Raw genomic sequence first — 24853 nt, forward strand, 5'->3', positions numbered from 1 at the left:
CAAGATAAAAAGAACATAAAGAGAGCAACTGGCAGGATAAAAAGAACATAATTAGCACAGAACATTTACAGAAACAAAATTATGACCCAAAATTATGACCCACCCTGTCCATAGTCTGTTAAATTGGTCCAAATAGAGTTGTGATTTTTCCCCCCCTGTCATCTTTCGTATGTCCATTGGAATGTCCATCCAGTCCTTGATGGTAGGTAAGATAAGATAAGATATTCCTTTATTGTCCCACATGGGGAAATTTCGTTGGTGCAACGCAGGTAGATACAGAGGTAGATACAGAAGAACAGATCACTTATAGGAAGTCTGAAAAACACTTTCAGTAGAAGATCTCCTATAAATAAATAAAAACTCCCATAGACAAATAAATAAATAAATACCATTGCATGTGATCACGACAGTAATTGCACATGAATATGTGTCACGACAGCACATAGATTGCACATGAATTTCACAGTAATTGCACATGAATTGCACATGAATTCCAACAGCAATTGCACATATGACAGAATTGCACATCAGTATTAGGTTAGGTCAGTATTGCGACGGGATAACGTGACGATCTCCGGGTAAGACGACTGTTCTCCGCAGTTTCATCAGTTCTTCCTTTGTGGAAACGCGGTACGGCGCCGGCCGGGGGGCGGGGCCGGAGCCGGGGGGCGGGGCCGGAGCCGGGGGGCGGGGCCGGAGCCGGGGGACTCTGAGCCAAAACACATCGCAACGACACGACGAAAACACTCAATCCAGCCGAATAAAGTCAAAACAAGTTAATTTAAAGCGATTCCAGTGCGTGTCCTGATCGTTCGTGAAGTTCCTCTTTCATATAAACGTGTATATAAACGTGTACCGACGACACGCCGTACTTTAGCGCGGCCGGAGGGCGCGGGGGGGGGCTGGTGGGCTCGCTCAGAGCTAGCTCACGTCACAACAACACAACGAACGCAACGAAAAACGCTCAAATCCAGCAACGAAAAAAGTCAAAAACAGTTGAATTAAAAAACTATTCCAGCGCGTGTCCCTATCGTACAGTAAAATAGAAAAAATATACTAACTATATTTACAAAATATAGGAGATAAAGCACAATAAGTGTGAGAAAGAAGAGAGAGCGTTTACACCGGGCTGCCAGCTGTACCAGCGCCTTATGACGTAATCCAGGTGCAGCTTGTGTCAACTATATATCCAAATATATCCATTTATTGTGAGTTTTAAGGCCCAAATAGATTGTTCTGAAATCCAATTGAACCATGTCAAAGATCTGTCTGAAGTCTGTAGCTATTCGTTGATCTCAGTGCAATATTTCTGAGCAGCAGGACAGTCCAAAACACACAGAAATGACGGGCCTCCTAGCAACCACATTTGTTATCCTTGTGAGTAATGTCCACTCTGACCCGTGTCACACTTTTCCAACAGAATACTTTCCAAAGATGTGATTTTGCCGTTTTCCACTGGAACGTATATATATATATATATATATATATATATATATATATATATATATATATATATATATATATATATATATATATATATATATATATATATATTCCCATTCTTCATCAGTCAAAATAAAATTGTCCCATTTGTTTTCATTTTAATTAGTTAATCTATACACTTTGTTTCTCAAATCTGGCTGTAGAATAATATACAAACATGTTTTTCCTGTTGGGCTGCCCTGTTTCGATTTTGAGTGGCAGCTGCTATGTGTCGTCACTCGTACAAAAAGCGCTGCAAATTGCCTCTTCAGCGGCGAGTGTAAAGTAGCAACATCTATTGGACAAATACGCCAGGACGTTGTTATTTCCACAGCGATGCACACACGAGACGGAAGAGAGAGAAACAAGATGTGTAAGAAGATGTAGCGCTGGCGGAGGGCTGTCCGTGTTACTGTCGCGTGCGCTTAAATGCCATGTCGGCGCTGTGAACGTGGGCGCGTGTTTGTGTGGACGCTCTTTATTTTATGAATGTAAACGTTTAGGCTTCTGCGGACGCGCGCCGTATTCGGCAAGCCACAAGTGGACTTTTTCAGAAGTTTCTAAATAGTGTGTTGTGACTCGTCTAAACAGTTTACAGAGAGAAATTACAGTTTGCGAAAGTGAAAAACTATCTCAACGTTTTGTCAGCGGACTGTACATTTAGAGGGCTGTGTTTGGCCTTTGAATTACAATTTAGTGTTATTTGTGAGTATTTGTCTTACATTTATCCAGGCTTAGGACAGTCCACTGCTTTAAAGTGTTGACTGGCCCTTGTGGTTAGACGAGAATCTTACACAATGGCAAACAAGTTGTCTTTTTGGAGGAATCGATCTTCAATTCAACACAAAAGCAGAATCAGTTTGTCAGTTATTCGCTGTACTTTTGAATCAATTTACCCCATCATTATCATCGTGTCTAACTGTACTTCACGTATAAAGCTAGTCATTTGGAATGTCTAAGTCCATCCTGTCCTGATCATCATATCACAGCTCCGCTTCATCCTCCCCTGGCATCTTTCACCACTCTATAATTTAAAAACAGAAAGAGGGCAAACTCACTCACCCAAAATCCGTAAAGAAAAAAGGAATGATGCTTTCTGTCTGTAGTCGGTGAATGCGAGAGGCGCTGTGGGGCTGAGATTTCACAGGCGCTAATAAGCATTCAGCCTCATCTCCTCCTCTGCCTCGTGGTGGCTTGGCTGCCTAATGTGTGACTGACAAGGCTCGACTCCTCGCTTAGATAGGGCCAGTTTTTGCAGGTTGGCTAAACGCACGGCTGATGGACAGATCTGGGCTATGTGTGGGATGGGCGTGTCAATAAAATAAAGATTCAACAAAGACTGGTGTGGAAATGACACCAAAATAAAGTCTTTTGTAAGTATTCCAACACACCTCCACCGGGGCATTGATATTGCTTAGTATTTTGTTCACGGACACATTGTCAAAAATGTAATGTATTTCCTGGAGTATAAGTCGCACCGGAGTATAAGTCGCACCAGCCAAAAATGCATAATAGAGAAGAAAAAAACATAAGTCGCACTGGAGTATGAAATGTGGTTGCAAGTGTGAAAATAACAAATAAAATCACATATAAGTAGCTCCAGAGTATAAGAATAAGGATAAGTATATAAGTATAAATATAAGTATAAGTGGATCCCCGGCAAAAACTATGAAAAAGTAGTGTAGTCCGGAAAATACTGTATATGTTGCTTATAGCATTGTGGCTATTGCATGTATGTTAGACGAAAAGCTCCAAAATTGACCTGAATAAAATTGGACGTTTTAACACCCTTTTTTGCACATTTAATTTAGGTAAACCTCCTGCAATTCCAAAAGGGTTTTTGACAGACATGGATTTTGGCCATTTCTCCGTGTGACGGCCTTGGCGTGCTGGCTACAGCGGGGAGCATCTCTTTATAATGCCAGATTGCACGGGCTGCCTCTCGTATTTGCTTGCTTAAATTATCCCAGCAGGGACTAGCAGTTGGTGATTTTTTTTGGTCAAATTCTCACATTATGTCCGTCCATCTTTTCTCCTTTTACTAACACCAACCCTGCTTTCCCCAGAAGAAATCAATAGCTCTAAGCAGGCTTGCCGGCAGGAAGGCCACTGGGTCAGGTATTAGCGTACATCATTGCACACAGTAGGGACAGGCACAGCTAATAATCACTGCTTCCAAATAAGTGACCCACTGCCTGACCTCACCCAACCTTTGAGTATAGAAGCAGGATCAGTCCCTATCCTCGTGTTTATGTAAACTGCACTCACAATCTTAAGCAGATAAAGGCGTTGTGATCTTCTTACATTCAAAGCTCACTGTGTAGCAGAGGGAGGAAAAAAAAAAAATGCCCGATCACATCCCCTGCCGTGTCCTACATTCGAATCACCGCACAATGGTGAGCATTTACTGTCTATTCACAGGTTGGAACAATTGTACAATGCAGAAGCTCCCCCGTTGTTAAGGCTTTTTTTCCAAGCGTAGTGCTGCAAGGTAGAGGCGGTATTAATCAAAGATCTTGCGCAGAGAGATGGAGGCATTGTTAATCCAGTTCGGATGCGGTATCTAGGCTAAATCGCCAGAATCAGTGTTCATTTAAGATCCGCAGATAGTTACTGCAAGCACACAGATGTCCAACTCACACTGTGAAAGGGAAATTGAATAGTGACAATATTTCATACTCAGAAAATAGCTTTGTGAGATGACAGTTTTTTGTTTTTTTTTTATTGTCAAGCTTAAATCTTTATCATTGTGTGTTTGATTTTTACCTGTCTTCACAAATCCATTTTCGTCCCTTTTATCTGCTTCCACTTTTTTTTTTTCACACCAGCAAATCTGTTCATTTTTGCTGCATCTCCACTATGATCTTCTAGTGGCAAAAATGAGCTAAAACGTGATAATCCTTTTAGTCACTATCTTCACTCAACTGATTCAAACCATCTGAATCTCTCTTAAATCAAATGTAATATTAGTTGCTGCCCACTATGTACAGTAATCTCATTCCCTTCCTTCCAGTCGGACCATATAAAGGATCACATGGACAGTTTTTGAAATTGAGCCAATTGTGCTCTATTTTTACATGCAGCTACTGTATGTCTTTAGGCTATCCATGTATTGCATTATGTAAAAGATGCTACTTTACATTAATTAGCTATGTCTTTGTAATGCATGGGTTATTATTCAAATGGATGGTAAATGTCTTTTGGGCCAGTTATCAGGGGTTTAGAGGCTGATCCAATGTCATGTTTCGCCGAGTTTACATTCATTTAAAGTTGTTATTTTGGCTCCCCGCGCTGATTTTCTCTTGCTATTGTTCGCCATATGAACTTTGACTTTTAACGCCAATGGCAAGTTCAACCCTTTCAAAATAACATTACATTGAATTATACATTACGCAGTCAGAGTCAAACAGTGCACATATTTGCTGCATGTACGCCCAATAGAATATGTAATCGTTCAGAACTTACAAACTAGTCTTAATGCTATTTTAATTGGCAAAATTTCCACTTCATTGAATCTCCATCCCACTGTGGAGCAATCATATCCTTCGTTTCTTTACCAAGGGATTCATCCCCAACCAAAGTGAATCCGGACCCAGCAAATGAGCGCGGTTGCTTCTCATTTAGCTGTGCCACACTTAAAAAACCCCAACACTCTTTTATTCATGTGCATTTGGGTGGCTTTTCTCCATCATCAACCCAACCCCTGCCACCACTATCATGATTATCCTGCTCGCTCACACATTATAGCAACTCAAGCAAATTAATTTCATCTTGTTAATTCACTTTGAAAAAAAAAAGAAAGAAAAAAAGGTCAACCTGGAAGGAGAGCTGAGATAGAAAGTGGATTAAAAACCATGCCAGGTCGCCGTTTGAGTATCTAATTGCCAAGGCCTAGAATGTGACCTAAAGACATGAAATTCCCCACTTGATGAAAAATTAACAAGATATCAGCCGCACTGTAAGGGAAGCTAAGAAGTGGCGGGCTGTGGCTGATTTGATCAATGCAGGGAGGTTGCCAGGTTGAAAGCAGTAAGGAATGTAGAAACGGAATTAAACTCATTAGTGGAAACACAGATGACAAGGATTCAGAAGCCTTAAGCACACTATGTACATTCACCAGTCCAATGCGATCTTCTTCCTTCCTTGTTAGCATTACAAATCCAAAAGTAGCAAGTTAAGCATAGCCAGACACGAGGATTAGGGAGCGGGGAGTGATGGATGACATGATGGGTAATATTTCCAGACAGATGGATGTGAAATGAAAAGTAGCCGTAGCCTGTAAAAACAAGTACACTAATAGTGAGGGTCACATCTGGGAGGGTTGGAACTTGGCACGATGCAGCGAGGATGATGGAAAGGCAATCCATTCATGACAAGATTGGAAAAGTACATGGTCAGCTTTGTTAAATGGTTTGCAGGCGCACGTGGTGGGAGTGGTGTGTCTGTACCGTAAGTGGCCACTAGGGGCTGGTTGCAAATGCGTAAACTGTATCAGGCAGCGAAATTATTCAGAAGTTTAAAGGACTAAAGTTTGGCATTCTATTGCAGCTTCAAGGCCTTGGAAGTGGTGTCATATTGTTAAGGGCCAATAGTAACGGGTTATAATGGCTTCGCTAACAACTTTATTATGCAGCACAAATCATAATAACGCAATAAAGTGAAAAGATTTAGCTGATGTTGCTTGTAAAATGGGCAGCCCAAACTCCCCCCAAACTGCCCCTTGGGACTGCATTTCACACCGACTACAATGCGAGCACCTGAAGTCATATTCTGCTACCAATTTGCATTTTTTTTCCTCCCCGGCTACGGTGTTGTGTTGCATGTTAACTACACGGCCACCAACCACTTTGTGTTTTTCTTCCCCTCCAACTGTATTCTACTTATTCTCCTTAGCTTATTGAGATGTCGTTTACGCCTGACCTACTTTTCTTTCTGCCCACAAAAAAGAGGACCAGTGGTGTTGAATGGGAGGAGGGCGAGTGGAGCTATGGCTGGAGGAGAGGAGGCAAAGCAAACACAGAAGGAATAACAGAAATCTTCAAAATAACTACTTTTGTAATGCCCCAAATTTATAACAATGTGGTGTGGTATGAATAAAAGACTCCCAATTTTCTTGTTCGCAAAGAAATGTGGGCCACACAGAATTGTTCCTCCTTCCAGAGAACTGATTATTGTTTTAAGCCAGCATAGTTTCAGATTCAGATGAATAGCAGCTCCCTCCCTTCTTCCAACTCCCCCCATGACCTCTCCCACTCAATTTACACAGGGGGTTAAATTAGCCGGGCTGATGAAGGCCATCATTAGTGCTGTGGGGTGCTCAGCGCCGCCGTTAGGATTTGGCTCTCTCTTTATAAGGCGGAGAATAGGAAGAAAACCTGTTCATCAGAAACTCTGTGCAGCCAAGCGGAATGGTTTTGGAAGCGGCCCAGTCTACACCGAAGCTCGACTATTGTTCTTAGATCAAAGAAAAGGGAAAATGGCAATGTAATACGAGCCCAAATTAAATAGATGTTTGCCTTTTTTATGTGACAGCCTCCATTCTGGCCTCGAGTTGTGATGTCAGGTTGTGTTTTTCAAGAGCTTCTGTTGTGGCTAGGGTGACAGAAGGAGGAGAATATGAAAGAGAAAATGAAAGGGGAAAAAAATGCACCAGGGATACAAAACCGCTTTTCTCTTCTTCGCCGTCCCTGAAAAATCCACAAGGACACCGTGAGCCTTCTTCATGGTAATCACAAACGCACCTCGGCCCCCAACCCACGACTGACTTCATGCACCTTCATATTGATCCGGCGTCATGCGCTCATGATGAGGCAGCACGCGAGTCTGTGCGGCGTTCTTAGCGCTCATCACAATTATCCGTCATGCCAATGCCATTTTAAATCAATAGCCATCTCAGAATCATTGACCCCCGTCGCCGCGCACACTCACTCATTCACCGGCCACTGCCACGGAGTCATGGAGCAGAACCGGGGGGCTGTCTGGTATGTATCTATCCTGTCCCCGCTAGCTTAGGTTACTTCAATAGCGCCATTCTTCCTCGCTCTTCCCTTGATTAGACATGGGAAGGAGGAGCGCCTTGCACACAGACACCTGCTTTCACCTGCTGCGTGGGCAAGAACGGGGGGTACTTTTCGGACATGTAACACGAGCCCTTCCATCTGCTGGTTCGACGCACTGCCACCCATCCACATCTCGCAGCGCTTTAGTCCTTGGATGCCAGCTGCCGGTAAGGTGATAGGTGCACACAGAATTCACTTGTATGCGGGGGAATAGTTGGCACAAGGAGGGCACCGGTACAGCGCTGCACTGAAAAACAAGACCAGGTGTCCGGTAATCACTTCGGTTTGACCTCTTTGTAACCTAAAAAAAAGAAAGTGATAACATTTTCTACCTGTTTATCTAATGCCTAACAAAGAACATCATCGTCGGTAATTGTCCATGTAACCTGAGCGTGGCTTCTTCCCTTGTCCCGTCAATAAGAAAGAACAGCTTGCTTAAACAGGACAAAAAACGCAGCCAAATTGAAGTTTATTCATTACTTCTAGCAATTTTTTTCCCTACTTATTGTTGGGTAGTTCTGGGGAAGAATAAAAAGGTCACTCTGTTAATTCCGGTTTCTGAAACTCTTATGTTTTTTTTTTTTTAGAAGGAAAACTGATAAATTATGGGTTGACAGTAGAGATCAAGCCCATATCAAATTTCCCATTTCAACTTTGCGAAATGGCAGCTCTGTCAACAACTGAGTAATGGGTTCTAATAGGGTGTGCACTTGAGAACTTTGCCTTGTGGATCTTTTCCCCCGCCTGACAAGAATAGTGGAGGCTGTTGGAGAAGTGTACTTAGAGAAGTGGCTTGGTTGGAGAGATCTATTTTACATACGGATTAGCGTGCATATCACTTCTATCATGTGGCGATGCAAGATGTGATAGACAGTGCCTTTGAAGCTCGGTACGGCAAGGGTCCTTATCCGCCGTACCTATCTCCTCGGCACACGCTGAACCAGCCTTCTTTTAAAAGTGCTGAGATTCAGAGATTGTATTGTCATATGTGCGTCGCTCTCTGTAAAGCAGATCATGTGCCTTTCAAAGTAAAATGCAAATACATAGAACAGGGCATATGGTGATATGCAAACAGGCTTCCGTTCTCTGCACAGCAAGTGTCCAGACGTATGCCTCAAGACTTCACATGCAGACTCATATACACATGTTCACTATTCCCCGCACAATTCCTTTCCGCTTCCCGAATGGCAGCGTTGTAAATCATTTTGTATTCCCAACATCAGACAAAATGAGAACTGTCAAATGGCAGAAACACATTTTCGCAGCTCCCCCTGAAACCCCATTAGAATTTTTGTTATGTTTTCTACTTTGGACCCCTGGTGAAAAACGAACACATGGGTATTGTCTGGGCTGGAGCCAAACACATACATTTTAATATTAATTTGGTCGGCACCTCTGCAGCCTCTGCTGGCTTCCTAATCTCCTGCTGCATATCTTCATTATCTGAAAGTGTGCTTTCATCTTAATTCCATTTTCATCCATCAAACGTCAGGGAGGTTTGACCTTCCATGATCTCCCCAAAGATAGCGAGTGAGAGAGGGAGGTATTGAGGATGACGCAGACAGGAAAGAGAGAGAACTTGTGAGATAGGGTCTGAGTGGAGATGATGGACGAGGATAGAGCGATGGCAACATGTCAGGACTAAATGGAGCATATCTTTGATGCCAAGTTTGTGGTCTGGGAAACGTTTAAGTGCTTTATATGTCCATGGGACAATTTACATATTCCACACTGGTAAACAGTTACATCATGCTGGCAAATTCTAGAGGTGGTATAAACATTACTACTTAAAAAAATAACCTAAAAGGTACTCAAGAAGTAATTTAAAGTCCATAATAATATTGATAAAATAATATTGATTATAGAAAAAATAAATAAATGGAAACCTATATTTAATAGTACTTTTGCTAATACAGCTCGTTCTTTTATTATACTTTATAAATACTTTATTATTTTGTATATTTTGTTTTTCCTTAAATGTTCCACAGTACGGCATTACATTTATTTATGTATTTTTTGCTAAAAAATCCTTTGAAAAACATGTCTTCTTACAGTAAGCAGGTTTGATCTGTAACGCGGTCGTGTGGCGTCACCTGCTTGTCTCCCTGCCCACCTGTGGAATATTCTAGACATAGTAATACCATCTCCATGGAGACAAGCAGGTGCCATTCCCTCATGATGTTTGTAGAAAATATAAATATACGTCATTTTTGAGTAATATTTCTCAAACATCTTCTGTAGAGTTTACGGTTCTGTTTCCACTCATGGCCCACCAGGTTAAACTTGTTTTTGAATAATTGTTGCATGTAGCAGACATGTCTTTCAGTCCCACTTGCTATTCCACTCTCGCCTCTTAATCATCCCTTTCACTAGCCTTGGGCCCTTTTTTCCATCCTCCTCCGCTCTCTCCCTTCTCACTGTCAGTCTATTTATTCTTACAATAGTATTTAATTACTCATTTATAAAAATTGCCTGTGTAATTGCCTAACGTTGTCCGTAACATGTGGTGTATGGGACCTGTAAAGAGTGTGTCTGAAGCTTGTGTGACACTTGGCATTCATTTCAACCATGAGGAAAACCCAGTGAGGCTCCCCCTAGTGGCTTATAAATGGCACAAGGACACAAACAGACATAGAAGAAGGGACAGACTACTTATCCCACATGACTGATATGTACCTGGGCCATATCATTGTTCCCGAATAGGACGGCTCATTAGCGTATAAGCTGGGTATGCTCTCTCACCCTCACCCAATCCATTATCTGCCCCCCTTTTGCCTGTTTGGATGGCAGCCTTGATCCTCTAGGTGTGGGGTATCTGTCATCAATGACTCAGGATGGTAAATAAACATCTTTTATCAGCCTTTTTAAAGCAGAACACTTTTGTCCGAGCCTTACGTCTACTTTACTTTTTTGGCCATATTCAAATGAGATTGTTTATATGGTAGTATCTTGTTGCCATATAACTCAACTCCCTGATTTTTTGTGATTGATAACAAATTGTGTATTTAAAATGTTTGCCTTTCTAAATACATACATTTTATTGTTATTGAATATTTTTTGCGAGAAATAACCTCTTCCACTTTCCTTTGACAGATTTGCAAAACTGTCAGAATTGTTGATGCCGTCATGTTTTTTGTCCCTGACATCAGAACAAGCTAGTGTTAGCAGTAACCCTTAGGCCAGTCTCAGTCTGAGTAGCAGGCTGTTGGTCAGACGTAGCTGCCGGAGTTATGACGGATCCCTACATGTGACACCTAAATGCCCCCTCGAAAGTCAAAGTCGAAGTTTGACGGCAGGGTGACATGTGAAGTGATACGACAATGGTATTGGAGACTCACACATAGACGAGAGGGCCTCGCATGGGTGAACAAGCAGGGGAGGTTGACTGTTGCTCTGTGCCATTCAGCTGTCACTGCACTGGAGATTAGAACCAAAAAAATGGAAGAAATGTGGAAACGTGAGCAGAAGCTGTGCTTTTAGAGTGTATGTAAGAAACACCAGGTTTAGGTTGACACTTAGACCACAGTCCTCTGTCTGCACCTCTGTCAGCAGCAGTGGCTCTAACATGGCCGACACCAGAGAAGGCCCTATCCATTCATAATGAGAAGCTGTAACACAATTCGCAGTTGACAACGGCGGATGTTGCTGTGGAAATCCACAAAAATGTCCCTCGACATAAAAAAAAATACATCTGGCAGACGACAAGACCCCCTTTATGAATTATGAAGCCATTTTATGTCCCCTTCAGCCTCATTGCTATCAGTTACATGACACGAGGGCTAGTGTTCTTCTAGGCTAGCAGAAATCCCACAAAAGGGTGTTATTTGTCTTCTTGAAACTAATCCACTGTCACTCAATACCGCCAGCGCCCCCCAACTCTATCAAAGACACCAAAATAAAGAATTGAAGCACTTCTCTTTGGGCATTCAGAGCAGGTCAAAGGTTGGAATAAGCTTGCGAGGATGTTCAGAATGTGTCCCAGTAGAATAGTATCTCTGTTGCACCAGTGGCCTAATCCGCCACTTGAAGAGCAATTAAAAGTTTAGCCCGACTTTAAAAAAGTAACCATGTGTGATCTCTTTTCCTCCTCTTTTTCTCTCTCACTTTTATTTCTTCCTGAGGGTCCATCTCTCCGGTTGCATTCATGTGGCGCATGCTATTAAGAATGTGCTATCCATGGCCCTTTTCCAAAAGGCACTGGGGAGAGAGAAAAAGACCAAAGCAGGATGTGGTTGAAGCAAGCAAAATAAAGTGAGCAATGCTATGATCAACCACTTCCTTATTTCCTTATCATCCGATTCCTTCCACTCTCAAAAGTCTTTTTTAACTTTTGATTTTTTTCTCTTTCCAAAACTGCTCCCAATGCCCAAGCTCTGAGCTTAACAATTTGTCCCTCTAGAGTTTTAGGACTTTTCCAACTTTTTGGGGCACAAGCTTGCAATTATGACACACTTAGAAGCGTCTGTGTTTTAAGTCTCTGCGGCCCGGTTAAAAACATATATGCATTTTACAGAGAAGGAGAACGCAGTGAAGGCAACAAAGGATTTTTAATTGATTGCTATGTGCCTGGAAAGATGTTGAAGTTGAGTGTGAAAAATACAAGCCAGCAATTTCAAATTGACCGGAGAGCGCTAATAGCATCATCAACTCTTAACAAGGCCGCGCCATGTTGCTCATAATGACGGCACCTAGGGTAATAAAAGTATTTTTTAAAGGTGTTTAAAATGCTATTACTAACAGTTGGGCCCGTGTGGCTTGTATGACCTTGTGTGATTCTCATTAAAAACATGCAAGATAGATTTGTAGCAGATTTACTGGTCTAAATGAGAGCATTTATGATCAATAGCTTGCAACAGTATGTTTCTAAACTGTCATTGATTTGAGCATTCATGGGTTATTTCATAGTTTTTTTTTTTCAAACTTTTGCACCGTGCTGCATTTTCAAATATATTCGGTGCTATTCTACGGAACTTTTTATTTATGTGATGATTTAATATATCTGGACAAAAGGTGAGGCTGTACCTTCTGGGGTAAAAGGATATGAAAAATAACATTAGTCAAACGTGGCAGACTAGAAAAAGTGGGGGAAAAACGCCCCGTGTATCTTTGTTTTTGCCGATAATGCTCGGAATCTCTAAGCCCACAAGAACTCCTTTTATCTCCACTTTGTTTTTACTTCTTTCTTTTGCAATTGTTTCTCCTCTGTTTGTCCATGGAAGACTGACCTGGGAGGAATGCACGGAGCGGGTTTGAAGCTTAAAGAAGATGGAACGTGCAGAGGCGCAGTGGAGCCTGACAGGGCCAAAGCTATCAGTCTGGCTAAGACATGATACCTAAGACTCTGTGGGCGGGTGCACTAACAAACCTCTGCCAACAACTCAACTTGACCCGGACCAAAAACTCTCATTGAAATTCCCTCTGGTGGCTCGCCGGGCTTAGTGCACCTGAGAGACGCTCGAACATTTGGCCTACTATCTTGTTTTAGATTACCGAGGACTTGCAGAAGCATTGCCGCGCTCTTAGCTCAGCCTGTAACATGGTAAAAAGGGTGCAACTGAGATGCACCCAAACAGAACCCGAACCCAACCCGATCGCATTCCTATCGATTTCCAGTCAGACGTTCACCTCGGGGGCATTTGTCTCATTTATCGTGAATTGTCAAAGGCTGGATTACACTTTGCATGTTTCATCCGCTTATGTGAAACCAGGGATGTGTTTCAGGCTTGCAGTTAGGGTTCTCACTCGCAGTCAAATTCAGACTAAGTTATGACTAAACCGGGACTAGAATAGGACCAAACTCGTCTCGAAACTAGATACTCAGGGATTGATACAAAAAAAATCACACAAACAGGACAAAATGTGACTCTCTCTCTCGAAACACTTTTAGAATGATCTTGAGCTGGATCAAAACTAGTATTGGACCATGGGAATGTAAAGAAAGCAATGTGGAAAATCTTTAGAAAATGTCTAAAACCTTGACAAAACCTAAAACCTTAAAACAGAATACTTTTTAATTATTGTGGCATTGAAATTGGTTTTGAGAATCAAGCCTATTCTGTACTGTCACTACTACACTTTACCAAACCAAGTCTCCATTAGTCCTCAAACTGGGCCCAAACCAGTGCCAGAACCAAACCAGGACCAAAGTGCGACCGCGCCCTTAAAGAGGCTATTTTGGAGTTAGAATAAAATTGGGATCACTTTTCGTACCACCTTCACACCATCACAGATAATTTGACTTTCGCTAATGGAATATTCGGAACATTAGACGCATTCTATTTGTTGGCTAGTGTTAAGTGGTGATGTTGTTTTTACATAGCTATTTGGCACTCAGCGAAGGTCTCAGGTGGCGTCTCACGGGTCACTGTCTGGTAGCCCATTAAAAATGAAGCGTGGCGTCTTAATTACCGACTGGCACTTTTGGCAACCCTCAGTTCTCAGGTGTCACCCCGAATTCTCTTCTCCCTTTGTGGCGTCTTCTGTGGCCTCTTTATCTTCTGCCCCCATCTCACTTACTCACACTTCCCCCTGTCTATCCTTCTACCTCTCCTACTCGCTTGACTGCAATAAGACACTGGCCCTGTAGTTTACGTTTTGCTCCCCTCGCCCTGAGTCCTGCCCCAGCCCACAATTGCTTCCTGTGGTTCACGGTAGTGGGTCACTGCCACCCGCCCAAGGTACTTAGAGCTGAAGATTGCACACACTAACCGGCGCACCTCGGTCGCCCCCGTTGCCCTCGGCGTTGTCCGGAGGCTACGTTGAATACGGGCTTAATTATAAAGCCAGGCAGGCACTCAAACAGAACGCTTTAAACAGGGTTAGCGTTGTAGCGTAAACACAAGCGGTCATTGTGTGCAACTGGTGTACTGTAACCAATATAATCCCACGTGCAGAAGAAATCCTCCAAGCCCAGCCATACCTGTTAGCTTTCAGACAGAGTATTGTATGTGAGGCATTCATTTCAATACGGAGTAGAACGCAGGCGCTGGCTCTATCTCGCTATAGTGAAAAAGTAAAAGAACAGGGTCTAGAAATGTTCAAGGGCAAAATGCTCAGTTTTACAATTCGATATGGGAAGTTCAAGGCGAAAACGCTCGCTTGATTTACAACTTTTCTAGATGCAGGTAGCAGTCATCCTTTTTAACTAAGACATGTACGCAAGCGATTCAAGTCCACATTGGAAACCTACCTTGGAGAATCTCACGTTGATTGAAGAATGGTTGGGCCCCAAAGCCAGGTATTGCCTTGACAGTAACATATTGCCTTGTACGTATGTTATTTATTCAAGATTGCAAGATAAAAGTAACATGTCAGTCTTCTTTTTTTTTTCAAAAGCCTTGCAATGTTTAGATTAACAGGAGGGAGGAAATGAAAATCAAATCCAAGAGGTCACACTTTATTGACATGAGCGGTGGACTGCTGTTTTTATTGGCCCCAGGTTCACTCGAGCCGGGCAGCGCCACGTGTTTCCCCTTTAGTGTCCAGGATATAGGCCAGTGCCAAGCTTTAGCCGCAATTCCAACAGACCTGTGGCGTGTTTGCATTGTCAGGTTTCGGGGATGATGGATTTGCTCAATCACCCGTAGCTGTCACCGGTTGGTTTTCCATCACAGGCACACCCTAAAGAGGCCTATAGCTGTCTGGACCCTGGAAGAAAATAAAAGAAACCAGGTCCTGCATCTGGTCGCGATAAAGCAAAGCAGCGCTAACTCGTAATGAAAGACATACAAGAGGGTCGTGGCCTGTTTTTGGCACGGCATAGGAAATGGTCAAAGTATGTGTGTATGTATACTCCAGGGATGAAGTGTGTGGGATTGTGCCAGAAGTCTCACTAGGGCTAAACATCTGCTTTTCGTTTGGCGGATTGAGTTTTTGGTGGCATCTGGGGGTGGTATTTTGAACTACAAGCCTTTAGGGTTAGTTACTTTAGGGTTTAATTAAATGACAATTATGTTCTGGTAAATCGGTTTACTTGGGGACACCTTTATGTTGTCTAATGTCAAACTATTTGTGGCTCAAAAATACACAGATTGGAACATCTTTTAATTGCATGAGATGACATGGAAGTATTGATTAGATCGGCTTTTGTCATTTCAAACAAGGTGTTACTCCATAAACCTAAGTGCAATTGAGGGTCATGACACTACATGTGTTGGTTTATGTGTGCCTGCTCGCACCCCTGGCCTGGTTTCTACTCCCGTTGATTGACAGCTGAGTGGAGCAGGAGGGCACAAGGTCACGCAGGAGGTGGACTCAGTCAGGCTCAGTAAACAGGCCGGCTTTGGGAGGGCTCAAGTGAAAAATGGTCAAAAGGCAGGACGCCGTCAGCCACTATTTAAAGTTACATACTACTGTTGTTTTTAGATCGTATGCATTCAACAAGTGATATAAGACATGTATTACAAGTTTCTTTTATCATGCCATGTTTTCATTTAACAAGGCATTTTATGTTATGTTTAAAGGCCAAAATTGCACATAAATTTGGGACATTTAAATCTGAAAACTAGATTTCTTCATTTTGTTGACATATTAGATTAAAAAAATGATAATAAAAACAAGATTTTTTTCAATTTCTATTTTTTTGTTAACTATATCTTACTGAATATTTGCCTACGATTTTAATAAATTAGGCTTAGAATTAGATACCAACAAATTATTCTGTACGTCACATCGAATGTATTAAACCGCCACAGCTATATTCAAAATATTGTTGTTGCATATGACACAATACACCTTCCCTCCCTCGTGGGACCCAGCTACATATACAGAAAATTGACTAAGCAGGAATGGCAATTTTATTTGATTCATTTATTTAAAAGACCCAGAATGGTGGGATCGAAGGTTGCCGTGCAGACCGGGCTTGCTGCAGATTCTAATCCAAAGCCTCTGGCGGTCTCTGCATGAACCCCATTCCTGGTCTGCAAACAAATTAGCTTTTTCTCCCTCCACTCCCTCTCTCCTCCATCTCACTCTGCCTGCAGTGAAAATAAGGGGAAGTTTCAGGTGCATAAAATCTATTTGTTCATTTAACTTATTTTTTTTCTCTCGCCCAAACTCAATTTTCGCTTGGTGTTGGGGCCCGTTCAATTGTTTTTCTTTACTTTGCAGTCTCGCCAGCAATTCATTAGGAAACAGTCATTTAATTTATATCATTAGAAAATGTGGTTCCTAGGGAATATTGTGCCTCCACAAAAACTGATGCATTTGCTTATGTTTCATGGTCTTTTAATGAAAGACCGTAAACAAAAACTCTATAATATAGCTAAATAGATAAAGCTTATCAACATTTTACTTTTGCATCTCCTCCAGGCGTTATTATACTCGGAGGCGTTCCTATTGCATGCCCATTTTTAATTATGTAACAAATGTTTGACTATCCAAGTAAAATTTGCATGAATATTTAAACTGATTCATTTGTTGAGTGTTGATTGTAATTACATGGAAACATGATTTATTGCCAAGATTGCTGTGTTAGCCAGTCAGCCAGAGAAAAGGAACAGGGTAGAAATATAAATGCTAATTCACTAACACACACACTCAATGTGCAAGGCAGAAATCCACTTTTCCCAGTGGCTTGTGGGAAATTGTTTTATCAAAAAGAAAATCTTCTTCCAAAGTGAGCCTGGTTGTACGTCTGGCCTTAGCTGTTTTTGAACAAAGCTAAGTAAAAGTATGAAAGGAGACAGACAGAATTTTTGGATAAGATATGTGCATAAGTTTTCTAATAATACTAATTCACAACAAGCGATATCACTTCAATTATCAGTTTGTCATAATTATTATTAGAGGGAGACAATAGTACAACAATGACATACAATGTTTCCCCACATTTAACTTATTTTTTTCATGGCTCAGGATGAATTTGATTTAATTGATTCAAACATCACTAGTTATGATTTTGTTTAGAGCAATTACACAAGAAAATGTACAATAGACGGCTGAAGTACATGCTCATAAATAATCCCTGTATGATTTAACACGAGAATGCAATCGTGATACTTAGTCTTCGCTGCAAACATCCCATTTAAGGAAATGACTTTTGCACAAATATAGAACACATAACAACATTTAGCTGAACTGCGTGTCAACACTGGCTTTATTTCTTTCTCCTCCCTTGTTGTCACTTCATTTATCATTCTCCGCTAAAGACACACGACTCCACACCTAGTACCTGTCAGCAGATAAGCTTTGGCAAAACACATTCACGTCAGTCCTGCCCGATCCAACGACGAAAGCTTGAAGATTGATTATGGGCAGATGTACGAATTAAAGTTATCATTGGGGCTTACAAGGGAACGCCGCTTGATCAGGTGTGACAATTGCCAAACAAATATAAGAAGGGAGAGGGAGGGACCCAAAATGGTTGAGTAATGGGCCTGTGTCGCGTTTAATTTTGATGACGGAGCAAGGATGCGAGGAGAACGGAGGAGGGAGCACGTCGGGGAAGGTTGCGCGGTTGTGTTTGTACAAAATTAATGACTGGTGTTTGCCATTTGTTATGCTATTTATCCAGGTAATGAGCAAGCGTGGACTGCCATTTCTCACCCCATGTTCACTCTGTCCCGATCACCCTCCATTCTCTGTCATTAGTTCAGAATTGGGCGTAGAGAGACACCATTGATAGTGGAATAGCCTGCTCGCCTCTGATCATCAAGTGTTGCTGTCCAGACACATGTAAACAGCGTGAACATAGAGATTGTAGGAAAGAAGTTTTGTTAGTCATTGCCTGTTATGGAAAGCAGGCGTTTGCCTCTTCTCTTGGTAAATCAGATCTCCAGCAGAGCCTTGTTCACCTTGGCCTCTTTGTGCAAATGAAAACACATAAATGAGGCCGCGGCAGCGCTCTCGTCTTAGTTGTATTTAACAGGTTGAGCCAGCTGCCATGTCTGTCTCTCCCCCGAGCCCCGACGTCTTGTGAGGCTAGAGCTTTTCTTGTTTGTCCCTTTTACAAGGTCTTCCCATTGAAGGTTTTCAGGAGTGAAAGCGAGGACCTTGTTTGTGGTAAAAAAGGTCATTGTTAGCCATTGTGACTGAGCAGATTGGATGACATAAGTCACAGCTAGCTTAGAGGTAAGGCTAACCCTCTTTGTGCCCTTAAATTATTCCTACAATTCCTTTCCCTGATTCTCCCAATTAAACTTTACCAATTATTTTGACCTATTTCTCCTCTTGATCACCTATATGCTATTTTAATCTTTTTCTTAAACCCAGAGGATGCAACATCCTCTCTAGTCTGAACACAGAAACAGTCCCTTTAGTGACCCACGGCGTTTGGTTTTTCTTGTAGCCATTTCGCCGAGTGACCTTCTCGGTGGTGAGCCAGCCCCAGGACCCTCACCAGCAGGGATCGCTGCAGAGCTGCTACGACAGTGGCCTGGACGAGTCAGAGACACCCAGCAGCAAGAGCTCGTCGGGCCCCCGGCTGGGCGCCCTGCCCCTGCCTGAGGACAGCTACGAGAGGACAACGCCGGATGGCAGTGTCGGTGAGGCAGAGCACATGGAAAATGGTAGGGGCAAACACTAAAGAAAGCTTAGAAAGCCTGTAGATATAGGAAACATATAGTACATCACATAGTACACACCAATAGCTCAAGTACACACACAGACATAGGAATCCTTTTATTTTGAGAGTCCTGTGGCTTAGCTGTGGTCTGACAGTTCTTGGCTTCAGATAGCAGCATGAGGAGGACAGGGAGTGTGGTGCTGTAGCTGTGATTTTCTTTGAATAGGCCTAATGCTTTTCCAAAATTCAGCATCATGTAGAAGGGACTCCTGGATTTAAAAGCTTTGTTTCTGTTTCAAAAACAGCAGGCTTATTTGATCAAAGAGGCTACATGTGGGGATATATGTAAGACACATATTCTCTTAAATCAACACCCTTCATGTCGTCTTGTCTTCTTTTATACTGCACTATCTTGTTGGACGTTGTTTCAATTCCTGCCGAATTCCATCTCAGGTTAAATCTTCAATACGCTCTTGGTGTATTACTTTTATTTGTACGGATCAAGTAGAAAAGGAAAGCAACAGGGGGTTAAGACCAAACCTGAATTGTTGGACAGACGGTGGGTTTGTCTTGAGTGAATCTTTGATTTAATCAGCAGATGAAACTGATGTGGTAAAGAAACTGTAGTGGAACCAATCTGAGCGGGAGCGCTGGAGAAGATTGCTGTGGCAAGTCCTGGGGCGCGGCATTGTCTCCCTGGCGGTGCCGCGTACTTTACATGCACTAGTTTAGTTCAACTAGATCCCAAATATGTGAGGATAGGGTGTGCGCCTGTGTGTGCAGTGAGAGATGGAGGTAATGGTCCCATTCATAGTCTAGCAGTCTGAGGCGATGCTTAACAAGCAGTAGCTGTCTTGAGAGTGCTAAGCCTAAGTGTGCAGGCTTTCCCACTGCAGCTTAGCATAAAGATATTCAAATCTCCTAAAGATCCCATCTCTATCCTTCCTCTAAGTTTGCAGATGTGGTTTCTGATGGAGTTGTACATGTCACTGCCGGCAAAGGTCACAATGTAGCACAAAACCAGAATAAAACCAATATTTGCCAGTCATTTTTTTTGCATTTAAAACAGTTTTATTTAACAAACAGCCGAGATATTACCTTGTGCAAATGAGAGTGAATATATTAGCATAGACATTGGAATTTGTGTATTTTGAAATTGAAATGACTGTAAGATTGTAAAAAGACGCCGCAAAGTAAAGGAAGTTTTAGTGGAATCAAGTCAAGGTCGATTTATAAATCAATCATCCAAAACAAACAACATGCTGCGTGCCATCTTGGGGAGAAGTCCATAAAAGTCAAACATGGAAATACAATTATAGCTTTACAAAAAGGCTTGGGAGTTGTAGAGATTGTGTTGTGATGGAGTATGTGAGGAGCATTGGGACAGAGTGGCCTTGCGGTTTGGAGAGAATATGATATGGTCTTGGTCAACACAAAAGCGTTACATTTCTTTGGAAAGTGTCCTCGACGTCAACACAAGACTCCTCAGGTCGCGCCACAGTCGAGCTTCAGCTGTGTATAACAAAAGGAATCATCTTACAGCAATTGGCAAACCTTTGTGGCCAGTTAAGCGTAGGTAAGAGCGGTCATTAGCACTCCTCCTTGTGCTGTAACCCAGGCCCCGCAATAGACATTTTTGACATTGTGCCAAAAAAACTTCAGGAAATAATAGCGAAAGGGGGAAAACAAAAGTTCGCAGATGGTGCCTGGGCTTAGTGCTAGCTTGGGTGCCGTTAGCGACAGGTAATTTTGGACATTTACATGCGTGATAGGTGGTCAGAGTGTTTGTGAACCCAGAAAATGTAGCTAAGGGGGCAGTTAAGCCATCAAGACATAGATTGGATTTTGTCGTTTTCTTTTTTATTTCATTCTTTGGGTTTTATTATGGCGTGTTGCTTTTTGCTCCGATTTAAATTTATAGTTTAAAAAAGGAATTATGGTGAAAGTATTTAGAGATGTATTCAGTCATGAAAGAATATTTAGTGGATTTATTCAGTGGTCAGTATTTGCAGAAGTGTTGTGTGTCATTTTTATTTTCTGTCATTTATTTCATTTCATTTTACATTGTAATATTTCATAACAAGATCAATCAGTTGTTAAAGTGTGAGATGTTTGGACAATAAAAAAAAGCTTCAGAAATAAAACACACTTTTTTTTTTGCAATACTTACAGATGTTTTTTAGCACATTGTTTCATCAATATTGCAGACTTTTTCTTACTCCGTTAAATTCTTTGTGCAGGGGATGAATCATACACACACGCACGCACGCACACACACTCTCACACACACACACACACACACACACATGACCGCACATAAGCCATGGTCAGGAACCTCTTGGACTTTTTGGCAAACAGAAAAACAACATCACTGTTTGCCCAAAACTCATATCACTTCTCTCCACACTTGTGCCAAGGGACCCTGTTTTTTTTTTTTTTTTTTTTCCGACATCCATTTCCTTCATCAAGGTCAGATTTTCAAACTTTATTATTTTCTATTGGCTGCTCCCTCTGTCTATGGAGAATGTCAAAAACAACACAACTTTTCCATCTTCAGCAAATTCATTTTAAACAGAATTCTGAGGGTCACTTGAAGAATTATGCCATTTTGAACAGGAGTTTAGATGATCATAATTCTGTTTTGAAAATACAGTTTTCTGCAGTTTTAGCATACAGGCAAAAGGTAGCCGTGGACATTTTTATGAACGTATTATAGTCATATCATATTCCTGTGATGTATTTGTGATGAACTTTTGTCAAATCAAAAGTAAATAAGACAAAACAGTATTGTGCATATAAAATATTTAGTTGCAGTAGAAGTAGCAGCTCTATAAATGTTACATTTGAAAGTTTTACGTGTGCGTTTTCAAATTGGAACAGATTTTCTATCACTCTACATCTTACCATTTCTTGATCTTCCATACACACAGCTGGGCCCCTCACTTATTCATAAGGTTACCCTGGTCTTCATCACATATTCATCCACACTGAATGTTTAGAGTCAAGCGCTCAATTAGGCTGTTATGGATGTCAAAGAGGTCTTCCACAACTACATTTAAAGCATTATTGGAGCGTCAAAGATTGGTAGGTTCTTACATTGCCTTGTTGGTAGTGGATTGTTCAATTTTTACTTCAAAAACGCTTGCCCTTTTGAGATGTATGCGGCGTCTTTTTATATGACTCAACACCTGATGTAATATCAGTGTATTGCACCAATGTATCGTGCCATCCTCTAGGTCACTGTCAATTAGGGTTATCTCCCTTTCAATCCATACAACAAAAAAGAGAAACAGGCTAATGCAATACAGTGACCTCTCACCTTTACAGAATGCCCTTCATCCAGATTATAGATGTTATAATGTGCTGCCAGTGGCTGTGCTATACATACGTAATCGGCACTATCGTGTGTGCAAATGAGTTTAATCAATAGGTTAAAGATGCCAAATGCAAATTTGTTTCTTCTGAAAATGGATGCTGTGCTTTTGGTGGTAACTTGGCTGACGGCGTTCATGAACAAGTCATCGTTGCTTTGAGCAGTTTGCATACAGTATGATTTGCATATGTTTAAAAATAAAGGGTGTACCGTGGTTAGCATTCCTCCATCACAGCAAGAAGGTCAGAGGTTGTGAACCATCGGGCTAGTCCCTCCTGTCCTGATCATGAGCGATCAGCCTGCTCAAAATAAGTTGACTCAGCGCCATTGAAGGTTAAGCAGAAGGGACATTTTCTTACAAGGACAATAAAGTACACCATGAACTCCTCATCAAACTGATTATTCTTCAATTCTCCAACCTTCAAACTTAGTTATTTGTAAATGAGTTCATCTAGTGCTGTTTGGTAGTCAAGTGGTCTAAGTGGCTCAAACAATTTGCTGAACGTCCTACCGACTCCTTTACTGTCATTATAATTAAAGGACACAAACACAGCATAATCAACCTTTTGAGCTTTTAACTATTTTAAAACATTCAGCTTTCGTTAAAAGCTTCATCTGCAAGCTAGCGTTTTATCATCTAGCCTGTGTAATTCCCTTTGCAGCCAGTAGATGGCGCTCTAACTCAATACCTGATGTGGGAAACGCATCAAAACTAGCATGACTAATTAACCTGTTGCTTAAGATGCAGCCGCAGACCACAAATGTGAGTTGTCGATAAGCATTTTGATTCATAATATTACATTGAATCCAAATGATTCCTTCCAGTCAGAATGCGTGGCCAAGAACGAATGATAAATGCCAAGACACTCTCATCCAGTCGGCACAAAACACTAAAAGAAATTGTAGTAAAAAGTCTTGTGTTTTCATACTTACTTATCACATTTTGTTGTTTGCCCACAATCCGGAAGAAATACATTCCAGTCCACAACTTTTATTTACCACTATATCACAGAGTGCATCGTGCGGAGGCTGATTTTGTTTATGCTGGCTGCAAAGACAGATGAATAGTGCAAATTTATTGTAGCCGCTAAGAGAGTAATAGCACATCCTGCTAGCTGCTAACGTTAACATTCCGCCCACGTCCCTCTCTCCCTCTTCCTCCAACTTTGGCTGCCAGACAACGAGCTCTACCACCACAGACACACACACCCAAACACACACAATCTCTATCTCCTGCCTGTCTCTCCCGCTGAGGAATCTCGGGGTACCACACTTGTATTACAAACATCATCATTTACCGCTGGCTAACGTGCACCGAGGAGACGGACAAGTGGCTCATCACAACAGTTATCTGGCATGTAGTGGGGAGAGGGACTAGCTTCAAAGGAAAATGCTGGACACACTTGAATACAAGGAACCGTGAAGGGACATGCTCGGTGTTGTTAGAGATGAGCCATGTCCCTATTTGCTGCAATGAAGAGCAATCCAACCGTCTCGAGAATACCACGTGACAAATTGAGGTCAAAAATCCAAAATATTGCCTTGTACATGCTTGATGTTTAGGGCTGTGGTGCTTTTAGTCGAATAATTGCCCGATGGCGTCTTGGTTGGCCATTGAGCGAGTTAGCTGGAGTTTTTGCGAATAAATCTGCCCTCTCACTCACTTATTAAGATTCTGTCTACTTTTCTATATCTAGATCTTTTACCAGCACCACACCACATCCCCTTTGTGTCGATTGAACGATGCATAGCCCAAATTTGTAGTCAACCAATAATTTCACGATTTTTTTCACTATGACAACCTCAGCAAAGGAACAATTTCATGTTTGACAGTTGCGGTTTGAGCCATCCAACAAATGAATATGCCGAGGGTTCTAAAAGTGTTGGGTACTACTCCATACTGTGGCCGCGGTGACCATTCAAAACTGCAAACAAAACTTTAATAAACTCAAATGAACAAGGCAAATTACAGCAGGCTTATCATTGTCCAAGTTGTTGTTGTTTCTGCCTATTTACGCCTATTGGAACACATTGCTCAGGCTGGTTAATAATGTGTGCTGGTGCATGCGTGGAAGTGTGTTCATTAGGCTGAGCGGGATTGTGGGGCCAGATGGCAAAGCAAATTTGTTTGATTAAAACCATTCATATTTGAAGAGAGGCGCAGCACAGGCACCGGTTTTAGGTCTGATTTCCCCAAACTTAGTCAGAGGAAGCCGGATTGTTGCTGCATATCTGTGCGCTATAATGCAGTGCTATCAATCAGCAAGTCCCCGCATCTATCATCGTTCCTCCCTAAGGTCACTGTACTGGCATTAATTTAAGTTATCCAATCTAGACCGCCCCCCGAAAGTGCATTGCGAGCTGGCGACGCTTTGTTTGAACACATTTTCCCAGCATGGCTTTGTCTTTCATGTTTGCCCCGAGTCGTCGGTCGGC

General features: G+C 41.9%; 1 protein-coding gene across 6 annotated transcripts in view; it reads left to right on the forward strand.

The window, feature by feature from the left end:
• Positions 1–24853, forward strand: part of pcdh7b (protocadherin 7b) — a 144433-nt gene that overhangs the window by 50750 nt on the left and 68830 nt on the right. For 2 of the 6 annotated variants that reach the window (XM_072459335.1, XM_072459338.1), the window contains exon 2: positions 18829–19024. The exons of 2 other annotated variants lie outside the window; for them this stretch is intronic. In XM_072459335.1, the coding sequence (XP_072315436.1) occupies positions 18829–19024 (196 nt within the window). Of the gene's footprint in view, positions 1–18828; positions 19049–24853 lie in introns of all 6 variants that reach the window. 2 more of the 6 variants (XM_072459334.1, XM_072459337.1) reach the window with 1 other exon arrangement.

This window comes from Eucyclogobius newberryi, unplaced genomic scaffold (genome assembly GCF_026437365.1).
Source record: "Eucyclogobius newberryi isolate DKJ021-1_F unplaced genomic scaffold, fEucNew1.0.hap1 SCAF_22, whole genome shotgun sequence".
Classification (NCBI taxonomy): domain Eukaryota; kingdom Metazoa; phylum Chordata; class Actinopteri; order Gobiiformes; family Gobiidae; genus Eucyclogobius; species Eucyclogobius newberryi.